Genomic DNA, 15,793 nt, shown 5'->3' on the forward strand with positions numbered 1-15,793 from the left:
AGAATATTTCCGAGCGCTCCCCCGCCACCCGTAAAAAAAATTATTTCATATTTAATATAGAAAAGATTTGAGAGATTATCATGGCATTATGGGCGAACGGTATAAATCTACGCTCGAATTCCGTGCTGCGATGGTTGACGTGAAGCCTCCTGTCCACCAGGCGGCGACAGAGAAATTCCGCTCTGCTGCTACATTGGTGTGTAGTCGAAGAATAGGTCGAAGAACTTTCCATTTCTCACTCTTTGGACTGTTTTTGTCTTATCTGTGAAGACAAATTCTTCACGGAGACCTATAAAATGGACAGCAGAAGCAGCAGTCGTCTGCATGTCATGTTTTGACGTGTGTCGTGGATGAGCTGATACTTGAAAGCTCGCCGGCAGCTAGCATAGCATTAGCACTGCTAACACGTCAACAGACGTTTGCATCGTTTTTCTGCCAACAAACAAGCGCGGGCAGGCCGTTTATTCTTGTCCACGTCAAGATGGCAGCCGCCTGCGTGAATCGGCCGGTTACTTGCTGACTGTCATGCTGAGACTAGCTCGTCTTTTCAGGGGAGTGACGTTGACGAGAAGCGTTTGCGACACCTCCGTGGACGACATGGCCAAGGGGAAGTTTTTCTACGCCGTGAGGAAAGGATTGCAACCAGGTGTCTACAAGTCCTGGTGAGAGACCATTTCCTAGTTGCGATCTCAACCTACTCATGCAAAATAAGAGATGTTCAATGGCTCAATTTTGTTTGCTTTGCAGGCATGAGTGTAAGGCCCAAGTGGACAAATTCCCAGCAGCTTCTTATAAGAAGTTTGCCTCCGAGAAGGACGCGTGGGCTTTTGTTCGAGGAATTCAACCTTCTGTGGTACCACAGCAACCCAAAGGTCAGGACTGCACAGCATTGTTTTGGAGAATATTCTCCTGATGTCCCTGTTTTTGTTTTTTCTTTAGCAGTGGAACCGGATGTTTATTTGCTCCCCAAAAGGGGTCCTGAGCCTTTGGAGTACATCCCGCTCGGTAAGAAGAGAAGGCACGTTGATGAAGACGACGAAGAGGAGAAGAAGCAGCAGGAGGAGACTTCCGTGCCATCCAAGCGCATCAAACCCAACCAAAGCTCATCTTCGGACAACAAAGATGGATTCACATACATGGGTAACGCATGTGTGTATGTTGGGTTGTGTGTGTCTTTCTGCAATTCAGACTTTTAGACCTCCTGTGCTGTGTGCATGCAGGCGACGCCGTGGTGGTTTACACGGACGGCTGCTGCTCCTTAAACGGCAGACGCGGTGCTCGGGCCGGCATCGGCGTCTACTGGGGCCCCCAGCATCCTCTGTGAGGAGACTCCAGCACGCTATGAATCCATCAATGTGAAAAAAATATTTTTTTTTTTTTCCAGGAATGTTGCCGAGCCACTGCAGGGGAGACAAACCAACCAACGTGCAGAAATCAAGGCAAGTTTTGGAATGTAGGCTGGGGAAGTGTTAACAAAAAAACAACAACTAGAAAATGTATATCTTTGCTTGCGTATGCACCAGGCAGCATGCATGGCGCTGCAACAGGCCAGCGAGCAAAAGATCAAGAAGCTGCTGGTTTACACAGACAGCATGTTCACCATCAACGGTGAGTGCTTTTCAATTCTTGCCCGCTCCAAACAAGGCGCTCAAAGCACTGCCTCTTCTTTAGGCATCACCAAGTGGGTGAAGAACTGGAAGCTGAACGGTTGGCAGCTCAAGTCAGGCGGCAGCGTCACCAACAGAGACGACTTTGAGGAGCTGGACCGCCTCTGCGGCCAGCTGGAGGTGGTCTGGGTACGCTTCAGAAAACTCACCCATAGATTTTTTGCAAATGTCTGCTTTCTGAGGGCTGTTAGGGACCAAAACAGAAACATGTTGGTGCAATTTGAAATCAGATTGTTTTTGAATGTGGCAGATGCACATCCCCGGTCACGCGGGCTACAAAGGCAACGAGGAAGCCGACAGGCTGTCCAGAGAAGGAGCGGCAAAACCCAAGCCGGAGCTCCACCCAGCGTCGCCGTGAGCGCCCGTCCACCCGCCCGCATTTTGCTCCGCCAAGGTTTCTTTGTGTTAACCGAGGCCATCGTTCTAAATCAGTGTACTTTTATTTGTTTTGCAATAAATTTGTTTTCCGCCTCATCCTGGTCTCGGTTGGTTTTTGATGGAGCGTGAAGACCAACTTTGCTGTTCCCAGGACGAGGCGAGGAAGAGCAAGGCCATAACTGTAGTGGAAGACAAGGTAGGGATGATTCATTTTGAGATGGCTTCTTCTGACCACCAGGGGGAGCCCTAAACTTGCAGAGGTTTGCTCTCATGCAGAGTTTTGCCTTTTTTGTGTTGTTTCCTTGCTTCTTTTGTTCATCTTCAAGTTTATTGGTTGGATGGAAACAAAAATGTCAAATCTTCTCCACTGCATGTTCCTGGCAGAGTGCCTGGCCGCAGGCAGAGAGAGAGAGAGCGCCTTTCGCAGGTCAGAGGTCATCTGTGCACGCTCACCCCCCCTTGCCGGTGCCGCCTCATTAGTAACGCCGCCGATATGCTGCCATGGAAACGCGGTGGCGGCCCCGCTGGAGGGAAGGAACAAGTGCAACGTGGAGGAGGTCGACAGCCGATGCGTGAAGTTTTTCCACTTTCTGCGGGTGGGATGTTCTGCCGAGGTCGGCGCTCCCTCAGAACCCGCGGCCACAAAACTTCATTTCTGTCCAAAGCCGTGACGGCAGACAGACACATTCTCAACTTTTCACTCGAGTTCGACTAAGCCACACTGGACCGTACCCACCGGGCTCGGTCACCGAGGCCAGACATCTTTGTTTGCCGGTCGCATTGGTGGGGTCATGTGACCTTAAAAATAAAATGTTCAGTTAAAAAAAAAAAGGATGGTTGCATATAGATTCCGCATAAAACATTGGATCCAGTCGAATATACTCAAATTAATTGACAGCAAATTGTCGAGCAGGCTTTTTTGCCATCATGACTTTTTTTTTTCTCTCTTCCTCGCAGGCCTTCAAATTGTGACAGTTGAAGGTAAGACATGTTTTTTTTTTCTCACTTTTGGAGCTTGGCTTCACTCTTTGCAAAGACCAAAGGCTAGCGGTCTTCTTTATTAATAACAACATAAAAAAATGTAAATATATATTTATTTTTTTTACTGCACAGGCGCAACATGACCAAATGGAGTCGACACAGCAGCAAGGTTTGATTGAAACCAAAGATTTGGTTTTTCACCACACTTCCAGAGCGACACCTATGTTTAAAATATTTCTCGTCTTATAAGTCTGCTGCGCTTCACATTTCTCAATTATGAAAAGTCATATTCCCTCATGTCAATCATAGTCAAACAAAAAAGTGGACAGGGAGTTGGTCTTTGTTCCCAGTGGGAGGCGCGTGCGTGCAAAAGACGCCGTGTACGCGCACAGGCTCGGAGAGAAAAAGAAGGGGAAAAAAAAAAAGGGAGAGGCGAAGGAGCTCGCGCGCCCCCGCCGCGTCATTTGGCTTGCGTGCGCGCGGCCGCCAGTCGAGGCGAGAGGAGGACACGGAAGAACACGCCAGAGAGGTAAACCATCCTCCTCCTCCTCTTCATTTTCTGCAGTGTCTCAACATCCCATCTTCCTCCTCCTCTTCCTCCTCGCGTCTGTCTGGCTTCCCTCCATCTCCCCTCTCTCCTCCTCCATCCCTCGCCCCTCCCTCCCTCCCATCCAGTGAAGGCATGGCCAGATAGTGCGCGACAAAAGAGAGAGAGCAGGTGGAGGGAGAGACGCCCAGGGAGAGTGCTGCCGTTCCGACCGCGAGGAGGACGAAGAGAGCAAGAAGAGGAGTCGCCATCGTGTCTTTTGCGGTATGTTTGGCTTTTCCGTCGTCATTCCTCGACGCGCGTGCGCCCCTCGCCTCGCCTCCGCACATTGTCATTCCCCGAGCTCGCTCGCTGGCGCGCGTGCGCGCGCTGGCCGAGGTGACTGTTGTGCACGCGCCTCCGCGGGGGGGGGGGGGGGGACAACGTTAGCGGCTTTGGCGTCCTCGCTTTCCGCCACTTTTGCCCGTTAGACGTGCACATGCAATGCGGCACCTGCAAATTATTGCTGTCAACATCCCTCCGTGATGCTATTGATCATTTTTCAGCTCTCCAAAATCCCAAATCCGAAGTGTTATTGTCATTCTTAGCGTGTACTGTATTGACATGACGATGCCTGACAACGGGCACTTCATTAGGGACACGCACGCATGTTTATATGAGTTGAATCAAACAACTTTTGCACATTGCAGCAATGTCAGCGTTATTTTAGCATCAGACGTTTTGTTTGTTAATAATTTGTGCGTGCGCCGAGTTGATCGAACCACTTGCCGATTGCATTTGTAATCACCTCGCCCGCACTTGGACTCAAGTTTGCCGGGAGCCGCAATGTTGCTGCCCTAATCGCTAACCAACATTGAAATCGTTTCTATGAAGCGTCCTTTGAACCACTTAAGACAGCAGTTTTAGCACATTTGGACTGGAGAAAATATTCTAGACTCTTTTCTTTCACCAGAAAAAAAAGTTTAGAGGTTTTTCTGTCCTTTTGTAAACCACAGTAGAAGAAGGTTGCATTCACCCAGTGGTAAAAATGAGTTTATTTATGACGATAAAACAACGACAGAAAGACGATGTGGATGGTAAACTAATCATTCATTTACGAGTCGTCCCCGCGGCCGGCCCACAGGGGGCACTGCCTGCTGACCAAGATGCTTGTTGCCCGCACGCACGCACGTCTTTAAGGATGGACGAGTATCGATACCAAGTATCGTACTGCGTCGTTTCCAGTTTAGCTCAGTGCTGCCACTTGACGCGTTGTGGCACAATGTGGCACTGCACCGATGACTGACTCCAATATTTCAACATGTTAGCAAGATTAAAAATTATAGATGGGAGTGTGCCTAGCCACTCGTACTTTTCGACTTGTGAATGTTTTATGACGTGGTGGTGAGATAATATTTGCAAGCGAACGCAAACACGTGACACACATGCGCGCGCTGTATGAAACGTTTGGCTTGTGTTTGTTTTGTATTATTGATGCGGCGTGGCTGCGAGCGCACGTTTGTTTGCCGTCACAAGAGCCGAGAGCGATGCGATACGATGCGATGCGGTGCGATGTGGTGTGTCGGCTCGGCTGCATTGTGCGCTTCGTTGCGAGTGAGCGTGCGAGCGCTGCATCAGACTGTAGCAGACAGCCAGAGTGTCAGTCTGAATACTAAACAGTACGGGACGCCTCTTCACGCACAAGCTGAAGCTTCACCAGATGCAAGCTCACAATCTGGATTTTGCACAATTGCAGTTTCTTCCATTTATTGTCTTTCCATCGCAAATATCTTTTTTTTTTTTTACCCTTTTTAATGCCATCTTTTATTTGTATGTGCCTGCTATTGTGTGCAATTGATGTGCCTACTAAAAAGTTCATTCTTTCCAGTTGTTGTACTTTTCTGCGTACTTATATTTATTTTATTTTGTGAACTCACTGAATGTGTTCACATGCTTGCACATTCCATCACATGCATGTGCAAGCACACACACACTCAGTGGTGGAATTTAAGACCAGGGGAGGGAGGAGGGGGCTTTCTTCTCTCAGGAGGGGAGGGGGCGTGCAGTCGGTGTTTGATGCGGGTGCTCGGCGAGCGTGGCGGCGGCGGCGGCCTCAGATGAACTCGGCGGGCCACGGAGACAATTTCCATGTGGATGAGAAGTGCTGCTGCACTGCAGTCTTGCCCGTCCTTCTTGGTGGCCCGACGGCATCACGAGCGTGTCAAGATGAACTTTGACCTCACGACCTCTGCTGCCTTTTGCAGATGATGAGGAGGACGAGCAAGGAGGAGGAGGAGGAGGAGATCTGAGCCGCTTCGCCGTCTGCACGCCGCGCTCCAGCCAGCTAAACTCTTCATCCTCGGCTCTGCTCTGGCGTGGCGATGATGTCACTTCCTGTCCAGATGGAGCCCAACTCAGCAGACAAACGGCATCGGACCAGATCCAAAGGAGTGCGAGGTGGGCCTTTCCAATTGCTCCTTCTCCTTGGCCTCTTATTTTGGCTCCTTCTTTCTCCCTTTTGACTCGGGTGTTTCTTTTTTGTCCTCCGTCTGCGTGCTGCGGTGCAAAGCTGTCACTGAGGCCGTGACGCCCGAACTATTCAGGTAGGTCAAAGTCGGGCTTTCGTTGCATGTAGCCTTGTGTGCGGTTTTGTGTTTGCGAATTACAAATCTATTTTCACGCACTGCGTCGTGTCTCCCACACACGCACACTTACACTTTGTTGGTTTGATGCAAATTGTGAGTCACCGTCAACTAAACGATGCTCCGCCGGCTACCTAAGACGCTTCATCTCCACAAAGTTAGCTCATCACTCTCGAGCGTAGCTGTGATGACACTCCAAATGTCGGCCATTTTGCTCTAAATAATAATCCCATTGTTGGATATGAATAATAATGATGACACGCCGGGTTGTCTGTCTTGTCAGCTGTCCGACGGCGGGTTGCGACGGTTCTGGTCACGTCAGCGGGAAGTACGCCAGACACCGCAGGTAAGCGATGACCTGCCTCCTCGACATGCGTGTGCGTGAAAGTGTGCCCGTGTGTTCCTCTCTTTCCCTTTATTCCTTTTTCTTTCTCTCCCCCGCTTGATTCACTTATTCTCTCTGTTGCTATTTTGACTTTTCTCTCTCTATCTTTTTTTTTTCACACTCCCTCTCTCTCTCTCTTTACTCTTGCTCATCTTTCTCTCTTTTGCTCACACTCTTGATCCCTTTTTCACACACACACACATACATACTCTCTTCCTCGCTCTCACTGTGTACCTTTGGCGTCTGGCCGGCTTTACCTCTGCTGCTCTCCGGAGGCGGTCTCCATGGCGACAGGGCCGTGTGCATGCTGCAGTACGACGGCCGGGAGGGATGCGGCCTCCCTCTCGCCATGGCAACGGCGAGCCCCTCATTCCGTCTCCTCGCCTGGGCGACACCCTCCCGTCTCGTTCGCCCGTCTCGCTTACGGTTGCCACGGTAATGAGTCGATAGGTGGCATTGCCGGGGGCGCCGATTCCGTCCCGCCTCCCCTCGGCGTACGTCCGATGGAATCATTTTGTCCCACGACGAATATCATTATCTGTCATTTTCAGAATCAGTGGCAAGGTTTTCCAAATTGAACTTCACTTTTTCACAAATTAGGGTCAATTGAATTCGGTGTCAATTAAAGTCGTTCAGACTTTTTTTTGTTGTTGATCCTGGCGAATGTACAAAGGCCTCCACATGACCGAGTCGATTTCGGAAACGGCGTGACGACTGTCTCGCGCACGCTAGGTGTTCCACTCGTTTCTCCAGGTATAGCCGATGGTCGGTAACCATGGCAACAGAGCCGATGCTCTCAGCCGGCGAAGCTACGACATTGATTTCAAATACTCCACTCAGCATTGTTAGCGTGTGCTTGAAGAAGCTACCCGCCTCCGGCGACACGGGATGCTACATTAGCATTTAGCGTCAATAGCGTCAAACTGTGCCAGTATAGCAACATACTAACAACGCCATCGCTTCAATTCGTTGTACAAACAAACACACGCTCACAGAGAATTGCATGAGAAATCCATCTGCATCACACACACGTGCACTCACGCATGAACACTCTCACACACACACACACACGCCACCTAATTACCATGCGCAGTCGCTCGCCCTTGCAGCGCTGTTCCCTTGTTTCTGATCTGCTTTAATTACTGCTGGAATTTTAATTGGCGGGAGACAGTGAGGTGGCCAAGGTCAAACACACACACACACACACACACACCGCAATGTCTTTGCCTCTGATCATTTTCATGTGCACAAAAATGGAGATTTCCAGCACAGCTGATGTTTGTATGTATACACACACTCAGTGGCCATAATGAAGTCAATATTTTGTATGAATGGAACCTTATGGTGTGCTTGTTATTTGCAAAGCTCTTTGTAATGTTTTGTCGCCTTGTGACAATCAAACATGGCTCGGCATTATTATGATTGTCTTTGCAAAGCTGTTTTTAAAGGTTCGCTCCCGACCTCCCTCCTGCACGCATTTGCATCCCAAAGAGAAAAAAAAAGCTCTTTCATATGGAAATGGCCTTAATTGATTTCCTCAAATCCACATTAGGCTCGGCCGTAATTGCGCTGCCTGTTTTGGAGCAATTAAAGCTGACTTTTGCCATCACTTGATGACTATTATGGGATTTGTGTAATTGAAGCCCCGCTTGAATAAGCGCCGTTATTACTCCACTTGATTTTATTGTGTTTTATTTTTCAAGAGGAAAGATTGGTTTGGCCTTTATAATCTCCAAATGGACATTTTTTGAAGTGTGACGCCATTTTCTCCTCAGCGTTTACGGATGCCCGCTGGCCAAGAAGAGGAAGGTACTGGAGAAGCAACCGCTCGAGCCGGCCGCCAAAAGGAGAGCCTTTGGTGCCTCCTGCCACGGCGAGGACGACGACCAATTGGAGGATGACCTGGAGGAGGAAGAGGGCGATGAGGACGCCTTAGACCAGAGGGAGCGAGGAGAAGTAATGGAGGAGGACGCGGGCGAGAAGGCCGAGGAGGAGGACGAGGAGGAGTTCTCTGATGACATGGAGGAGGAGGAGCAGCCGGAGGAGGACGCCGCCGCGCCGCCAGCGGGACACAACGAGATGGAGGACGAGGAAGAGGAGGAGCTCGAGCATCAACGGGGTGAGTTCTAAACGAAAAAAAAAAAGTTTGAATGCTTTGTGTGATCCTACATAGCAGATTTCTCTTCTTGGCAGTTGACTACCCGCCAAATGGACAATCTAAGCAGCTTCTTCCGCTCCACAAGGATGATAACAACAACCACAGCTGCATCACAGGTCCAGCTCCGGGTTCTGGATCCGGTCCCGGCGGCCCCGGAGATGAGTTTGAGAACTACGACGAGCTGGTGGCCAAGTCTCTGCTCAACCTGGGCAAGATCGCAGAAGACGCAGCCTACCAGGCCCTGACCGAGTCGGAGATGAACTCCAACTCCTCCAACAGCGGCGGCGAAGACGAGGATGACGAGGATGAGGACGACGAAGATGGCGGTGGCGAGCGGAAGGCCGACCTCAGCGTGGACTTGGATAGCGACGTGGTCAGGGAGACGGTGGACTCGCTCAAACTGCTGGCGCAGGGCCACGGCGCCGTGTTGCCGGACGACGGCTACCCCGACGTGGGCCTCAACGGGCGTCTGGGCGTCGGCGCCGACGAGAGCGAGGAGGAAGTGTGTCTGAGCAGTCTGGAGTGTCTGAGGAATCAGTGCTTCGACTTGGCCCGCAAACTCAGCGAGACGCACCCGGACGACCGTCCGCAGCACCACCACCAACTGCGCAACCACGCCGACCAGCAGGGAGCGCTCCACCTCAACAGGTAGACCAAAAGCGCCAGTCAGATTTTGCGCAAAGCTGACTCTTGTTCCTGCCGTCCTCTCAGGTACGACGGCGGCTGCCAGCCGAGTTGTCAGGACGACGACGGCCCGCCGGAGCGCAGCTTCTCCGACATGGTCAACCTGCTGAAGCTGGAGGAGCAACTGAGCCCGGCGTCCCGAGGTTACGGCCGGGAGTTCGACGAGGACACGGCCTCGGTGGCCTCGGAGCGCTCCGACGACACCTTCGACATGGCCAAGGGGAACCTCTCGCTGCTGGAGAAGGCCATCGCGCTGGAGTCGGAGCGCGCCAAAGTCATGAAGGACCGCCTGGAGCACAAGCAGCCCAGGCGCCACCATCTACATCACCACCATCACCACCGCGTGCACGGCGAGGAACGCAAGTCCAGGATGCACCACGACGGACTCAAGAGGGCCTACTACCTCAAAGGTAACGCACACGTGGAGATCCAACATCCGTCTGTTAATCGCCATTCCTGCCTCCTCGTCCAGAGTCTTCGCGAGGGGAGAAGAAGGAGAGCAAGTGCCCGACGCCGGGCTGTGACGGCACGGGTCACGTGACCGGTCTGTACCCGCACCACCGCAGCCTATCCGGCTGCCCTCACAAAGACCGCGTCCCCCCTGAGAGTAAGTCTCGGCACACGTCACTCACCCAAAATCGGCATGAGCGATCGGGATTCCTTTCGCCATGATTTGCATGCCTGGAGAGCTTCTCCGCTCGCTGGAGATGACTCGTTGGAAGCAAAGTCAAATGTGTGTCATCTTCCCGCCTCCATGTTTGTTGTGTTGGACTGCAGAAGAATCCTCTTTTCATTTCTACATTGTTGTCATGTTGAGCTTGCCCAAACATTGCTTAGACTTCATTTCACTGTCCACTTCCACCTGCCGCTTCTTTCCCTGACGTTTGCACGCCTTCGCCCGTCAACGTGCACGCTCGGATGCCGCCGCTGTTTTCCTGATAACTTTCCTGTCGGCTCCTAACCCTCGTTGTCTCTCTCATCTTCTCCTGTCAAGTCCTTGCCATGTATGAGAATGTTTTAAAGTGCCCGACCCCCGGCTGCTCCGGACGGGGGCATGTCAATAGCAACAGGAACTCACACCGCAGGTGAGTCAGAAAGCTGGTGCTGAAGCGGGCGCTAAAAGTGCTGCAGGTGTCACTTATCATTTAAAGTATATTTCCACATCATATAAAATATCATTTTACCAGTGCGGTTGTCTCCAGCTGACGAGCGAAAGCCGCTCAGGCGCCTCGTCAGGCATCGCTAGCGTTATGTGGCACAGCCCCTCTGGGAGCGCGCAGACAAAGCAGCGCTAGCTAACGTAGCATCTGTTAGTGAGCCGCCGCAGCTCCGCACGGGCTTTCATGTCTGGCCGTCACCATGGAAACGCCCGCATAGCTGCGGGGGCCGACGTGGCGCTGGCTTTTCCCGCGTTCAAATAGTCTACGTGGATGGTCAATTAGTGGCGAGCGGCCATATTGAGAGAAAGCTCTGATATGGTTTTGCAGCTTCCACGCACGGATTCAAAAGGAAACAAACACAAAAATGTTCTTTGGCAAATGAAACGTGTGTGCGTGTCCTTACGACCTCCTCACCCCCCCTCCCCAGTCTGTCGGGCTGTCCCATCGCGGCGGCCGAGAAGATGGCAAAGGTGCACGAGAAGAGCCACGTGATGGACAGCGGCGGCAGCAGCAAGTCCAGTCAGACGTCCGACCGCGTCCTCAGGTAACGCCCGCTTCCTCGACGAGCGGCAAACGTAGATGGGCTCAACGCCGAGCGCGTTGTCTCGTCAGGCCCATGTGCTTCGTGAAGCAGCTGGAGATTCCTCAGTACGGCTACAAGAATAACGTTCCCACCAGCACGCCGCGATCCAACCTGGCCAAGGAGCTGGAGAAGTACTCCAAGACCAGCTACGACTACGGCGGCTACGAAGGCCAGCACGGCGGCTACGGCAAGAGGGGCCCGCTCGGCAAGTCCCACCACGGCCGGGATACCTCCCCCAAGGCGTATGACGGTGAGCCAAGATTTCCAATTTGCTATTTGCAAAAGGTCAAAAGGTGCAGTAGCACCATCTACAGGATTGGAGTGAAGCTAAATCTCTCGCCCTTCTGTGTTGCTATCTTGTGGCCCGTAGCCAAGCGGTACAGCAAGACGTCCAGCCCGGCCAGCAGCACCACCAGCAGCTACGCGCCCAGCAGCAGCAGCAGCAGCCTGAGCTGCGGCGGCGACCCCGGAGGCGACCTGGCTGGCGTCGGCTTGTCCCTGGGCGGCGGCGGCGGCGGCAGCAGCGCCAGCAGCACGTGCAGCAAAAGCAGCTTCGACTACACGCACGACATGGAGGCGGCGCACATGGCCGCCACCGCCATCCTCAATCTGTCCACCAGGTGTCGCGAGCTCCCGCACGCCGTGGGAGGGAAAATGCACGACATGATGATGCAGGTAGAGGGGCGGGGCCACAGCCAGCTCACGTTAGCATCGACCGAGTCCCTAAAAGGCTATCTCTGATGTTTGCGTCAGAGCGGCGAGGGGGACCTGGACGAGGAGGAAGATGGCGGCGGGGTGGACGCGGGCGGGCAACCCGGCGGGCCGGAGGGCAGCGGGACGGTTCTGACGCCGCTGGAGCCCATGTCCCCGCAGCGCCAGGCCCTCCTCAACAGTCGCCGCTACCAGCTGAGCCAAGCCGACTGCTGGGACCTCCCGCTGGACTACACCAAGATCAAACGCGTGGACAAGGAGGTGAAGATGCGAGAACGCCCCTCGCAAACAGAACCTTCATCTTGTGTCTGGTCCCACCAGGGCGACGAACTGGACGCCTTCCACGAGCTGCTGGACGAGCAGCGCTACCCGGCCGAGGCCAGCGCCGCGCCCAGCCCCAAACACCTCAAGTACTCGCCCTGCAAGGAGCCCAAGAAGGAGATCCTCACGTAAGAAGGCCAATCCCGCCGGACGGGCGCTCGGCCTTTAACGCTCTTGTGCTTATCTCGCGCAGGCTGTCCGGCTGCCAGCTGGCCGACAAGAACCTTCGCGGGATGATGGCCTCCAACGCGCAAGAGCTCAGGTGAATGGGAAAGTTTGGTGTACTTTTGCAAATCTCCTCCATGTGAGTGCCGATAACGACAAATGGCGGCGGTGTCCCTCAGGTGTCCCACGCCCGGCTGCGACGGATCGGGACACATCACGGGGAACTACGCCTCGCACCGCAGGTAACGCAAGTTGCCGCCGTAACGTCTCGGCAGTTTGGTAAGCGCTCGTCCGTCCGTCCTTCAGCCTGTCCGGTTGCCCTCGAGCCAAGAAGAGCGGCATCAAAATCCTCCACAGCAAAGAAGACAAAGACGAGCAGGAGCCCATAAAGTGAGCGTCTTCGTTCTCGCCGAGTCAGCGATATTTTTGCAACATCTGAACGAGAGGTCCGGGCGTGCAGGTGTCCGGTGCCAGGCTGCGACGGCCAAGGTCACGTGACGGGCAAGTACGCCTCCCACCGCAGCGCCTCGGGCTGCCCCCTGGCGGCCAAACGGCAGAAGGACAACCACGTGAACGGCGCTCAGCTGGCCTGGAAGTCCGGCAAGACGGACGGCATGACGTGTCCCACGCCGGGCTGCGACGGCTCGGGCCACGTCAGCGGAAGCTTTCTGACCCACCGGAGGTGAGCCGTCCCCGCCGCGAGAGCGTTTGCATCCCGTCGCCGCGGCAACCGGCTGCAATCATGCGCGTCTTTTCGCTCCAGTCTCTCCGGTTGTCCCCGGGCATCCTCGGCCATGAAGAAGGCCAGGATGAGCGGCGTGGAAATGCTGACAATCAAGCAGAGAGCCAGCAAAGGTGAGACTCGAGCGGCCGGGAAAAAAAACGGCATTTGTGCCTCTTGTCTTTTTTTCATCTGCAGGCATTGAAAACGACGAGGAAATCAAACAGCTGGATGAAGAAATCAAAGATATCAACGAGTCCAACAATCAAGTGGAGTCGGATATGATTAAGCTGAGGACGCAAGTAAGAAAGGTTTCACTTCAGTTTGAAGGCTTCAGGAAAATGTGATTGATTGATTGATTTGCCGACCTCGTGCAAGATCACCACCATGGAGAGCAGCCTGAGGTCCATGGAGGAGGAGAACAAGGTGATGGAGGAGCAGAACGATTCGCTGCTGCACGAGCTGGCCAACCTCAGCCAGTCGCTCATCAACAGCCTGGCCAACATCCAACTGCCGCACATGGTAACCACGGCAACCGTCCATCTGTCTCGAGGTGTTTCCCAAACGTCGCTTCTCTGCCGCCAGGAGCCGATGAACGAGCAAAACTTTGACACGTACGTGAGCGCTCTGACGGACATGTACAGCCACCAGGACCAGTACCAGAGCCCGGAGAGTAAGGCGCTGCTGGAGAACATCCGACAGGCCGTGCAGGGCATCCAAGTGTAGCCCCGCCCACAACGCAAGCAAAAGGTTGTTTTTATCATTATTGATTTTATTTTTTTTTTGCTGCTGCTGCTGCTGCTGCTGCTGTAAGCTACCGTCGCTCTGCTATCACATTCATGCTGTCACCACTTTTTCTTTTTTTTTTTTTTAATCGTCTGGCTGTTTGGATTCAACATCCAACTTTTGTACATTTTCATATGACCTGATATAATGTGACGTACAGCTGCTAATGTATTTATCTATTGATTGATTGATTGATTGATTGATGGTCAACGTGAAGCGCAATCAAAGCAGGAGAGAAGAGTTCAAGGCCAAGTGTAGGAGACAATCTGCCACTCATTGATTGATTGATAGCTCCATTGATCGATCGATTGGTCAACGAGCCGCGTGAACGAGCTGGTAGGACAGCAATATTGGCATGATTTATTCAGATGCAATCTATATTTAAAAAAAAAAAAAGTTTGGGTATATGCAATTTCCTATGAATTCAACTATCATTGATCGCCGATTGATTGATGTTTTTACTGGTTTTGTAATCCACTTTGACTACGAACACACAGCGACGCCTTTGTTTCCATCTTTTCATGTTTTACGTGTGCGTGTTTGCGTGGAGGTGGAGGTGGGGGGGAGGGGGGCTGACTGGACTTACAGGGTCTCACACACACACACACACACCGCTCATTGTACATTTGCACCCATCGTCCACCCAGCAGACTTTTTCCTGACATGCATGCACTTTATCGGGGCTCGTCTGAACACGTCAAGAAAAAAGAAAAAAAAAGTAAAGTGTTGACTTCTGCGTCAAAAAGCAGACATTTCAGTTGTATGTGGGAGAAAGAAAAAAAAAACACACACATTGACTATGTTTGGAATTGTCTATCGACTGCAGTTGTGCCTTGAGATGCAAGTTTGATTTAATCCTGACCGTACTCCTAACTTAGAAGCACTCAAACGCAAATCTTCTTTTCTCATTGAAATGAATACAAAAGTGATCAATTCACATTGCATTAATGAAATGCAACTCCTTCTGTTGTTCCCACTTTGGCCACAGGGGGGCAGTACAGCAACACTTATATTAGTTATTCTATGCAGAGGATAAAGAATGAACGACTCTGTACTGTTCTTTTGTCTTTCTACATGTGTTGCTGCACCGTATGGATTCTATCAATCACTAAATGATGGCTTGTATCTCGAAAAAAACTTGCAACTCAAGGCACCGCTGTATTTCTAATCAAGTGAACAAAGAGAGCCAATGTACCTTTTTCTAACAATCAGCACCTCATTTTTCATATCCTTTTTACTGTATTTTGCATTGTTACATCATTTTGCAAGTGTCCCGAGCTTTTCGGAGAATATTGTTGACATTATTTTCACGTGGTAAAGATGAATCGTGTTTCTTCAGTGTTGGAAAAACAAAATGATGAACTTGGCGATGATGCGTCAACCTTCAGCGGGAGCTTGTGAAATTTGTCTTATGACCTACTAGAGATTGAGAAGCTATTTGAGCAATACTAGCAGATGGAAGAAATGCTCAAAGAGTTTCTCCAACCAGCGGCTGTCAGATGCGCTGCATCAAAAGGGACATCGAAATGTCTTCAAGTTCTACAAGACCAGAAGATGAAAGCACAATTCAAAGACAGACGCTAGACTAGATGTTCATCACATGTATAAACTACCGACCATGAACAAATGCATACAGTATTATTAAAAAAAAAAAAAGTGAAATGCTGATTTTCTTTGCAGGACTGTCAAAAGATTTTTTAAATGCATTGTTCCTTTTATGTTTTTTGTTGTCACTTGGAGGATTTGGCGGCTTTCCATGCACATGGCATGAGTTCTGTTTGTCTTTTCTGCTGCGTATAGAACTCATGAGTTGCTACATGCTACTTTCATTTCAATGGTGAAAATTTTTATATATACATATATATTTATCATGATGGTGTTTGACATCTCTTGCTCTTCGGAATAAATCTTGTGTTGCAACTCAG

The 15,793-nt window shown here is 51.6% G+C and overlaps 2 protein-coding genes across 7 annotated transcripts; both read left to right on the forward strand.

Annotated features, from left to right (window-relative positions):
• Positions 1-69: 69 nt before the first annotated feature.
• rnaseh1 (ribonuclease H1) lies at positions 70-2,141 on the forward strand. Of its 2 annotated transcripts, XM_088361240.1 has the most exons (9): positions 70-196; positions 552-662; positions 748-872; positions 940-1,140; positions 1,221-1,320; positions 1,385-1,443; positions 1,528-1,608; positions 1,672-1,796; positions 1,918-2,141. In XM_088361240.1, the coding sequence occupies exons 2-9, from the start codon at positions 598-600 to the stop codon at positions 2,023-2,025; spliced, it is 864 nt and encodes a 287-aa protein (XP_088217366.1). In that variant the 5' UTR covers positions 70-196; positions 552-597; the 3' UTR covers positions 2,026-2,141. The 2 variants fall into 2 exon arrangements, with proteins under 2 accessions (XP_088217366.1, XP_088217365.1); XM_088361239.1 differs by lacking the exon at positions 70-196 and having other exon boundaries at positions 203-662.
• Positions 2,142-2,465: 324 nt separating this feature from the next.
• myt1la (myelin transcription factor 1-like, a) lies at positions 2,466-15,792 on the forward strand. Of its 5 annotated transcripts, none has more exons than XM_088361237.1 (24): positions 2,466-3,026; positions 3,159-3,555; positions 3,702-3,837; positions 5,817-6,009; positions 6,122-6,155; positions 6,478-6,540; positions 8,355-8,698; positions 8,773-9,385; positions 9,449-9,831; positions 9,894-10,028; positions 10,416-10,506; positions 11,009-11,125; positions 11,194-11,414; positions 11,535-11,839; positions 11,918-12,136; positions 12,197-12,324; positions 12,390-12,458; positions 12,541-12,603; positions 12,668-12,751; positions 12,822-13,043; positions 13,125-13,216; positions 13,281-13,384; positions 13,461-13,604; positions 13,668-15,792. In XM_088361237.1, the coding sequence occupies exons 4-24, from the start codon at positions 5,934-5,936 to the stop codon at positions 13,806-13,808; spliced, it is 3,648 nt and encodes a 1,215-aa protein (XP_088217363.1). In that variant the 5' UTR covers positions 2,466-3,026; positions 3,159-3,555; positions 3,702-3,837; positions 5,817-5,933; the 3' UTR covers positions 13,809-15,792. The 5 variants fall into 5 exon arrangements, with proteins under 5 accessions (XP_088217363.1, XP_088217359.1, XP_088217361.1 ...); XM_088361233.1 differs by having other exon boundaries at positions 2,466-2,641; positions 3,003-3,026; positions 3,159-3,195; ... (1 more) ...; positions 11,918-12,324; positions 13,461-15,792; XM_088361235.1 differs by having other exon boundaries at positions 11,918-12,324.
• The last annotated feature ends 1 nt before the right edge of the window (position 15,793 follows it).

The sequence above is a fragment of the Syngnathus floridae genome, chromosome 19 (assembly GCF_059516105.1).
Source record: "Syngnathus floridae isolate MCC-2025c chromosome 19, RoL_Sflo_1.0, whole genome shotgun sequence".
In the NCBI taxonomy this organism is placed as follows: domain Eukaryota; kingdom Metazoa; phylum Chordata; class Actinopteri; order Syngnathiformes; family Syngnathidae; genus Syngnathus; species Syngnathus floridae.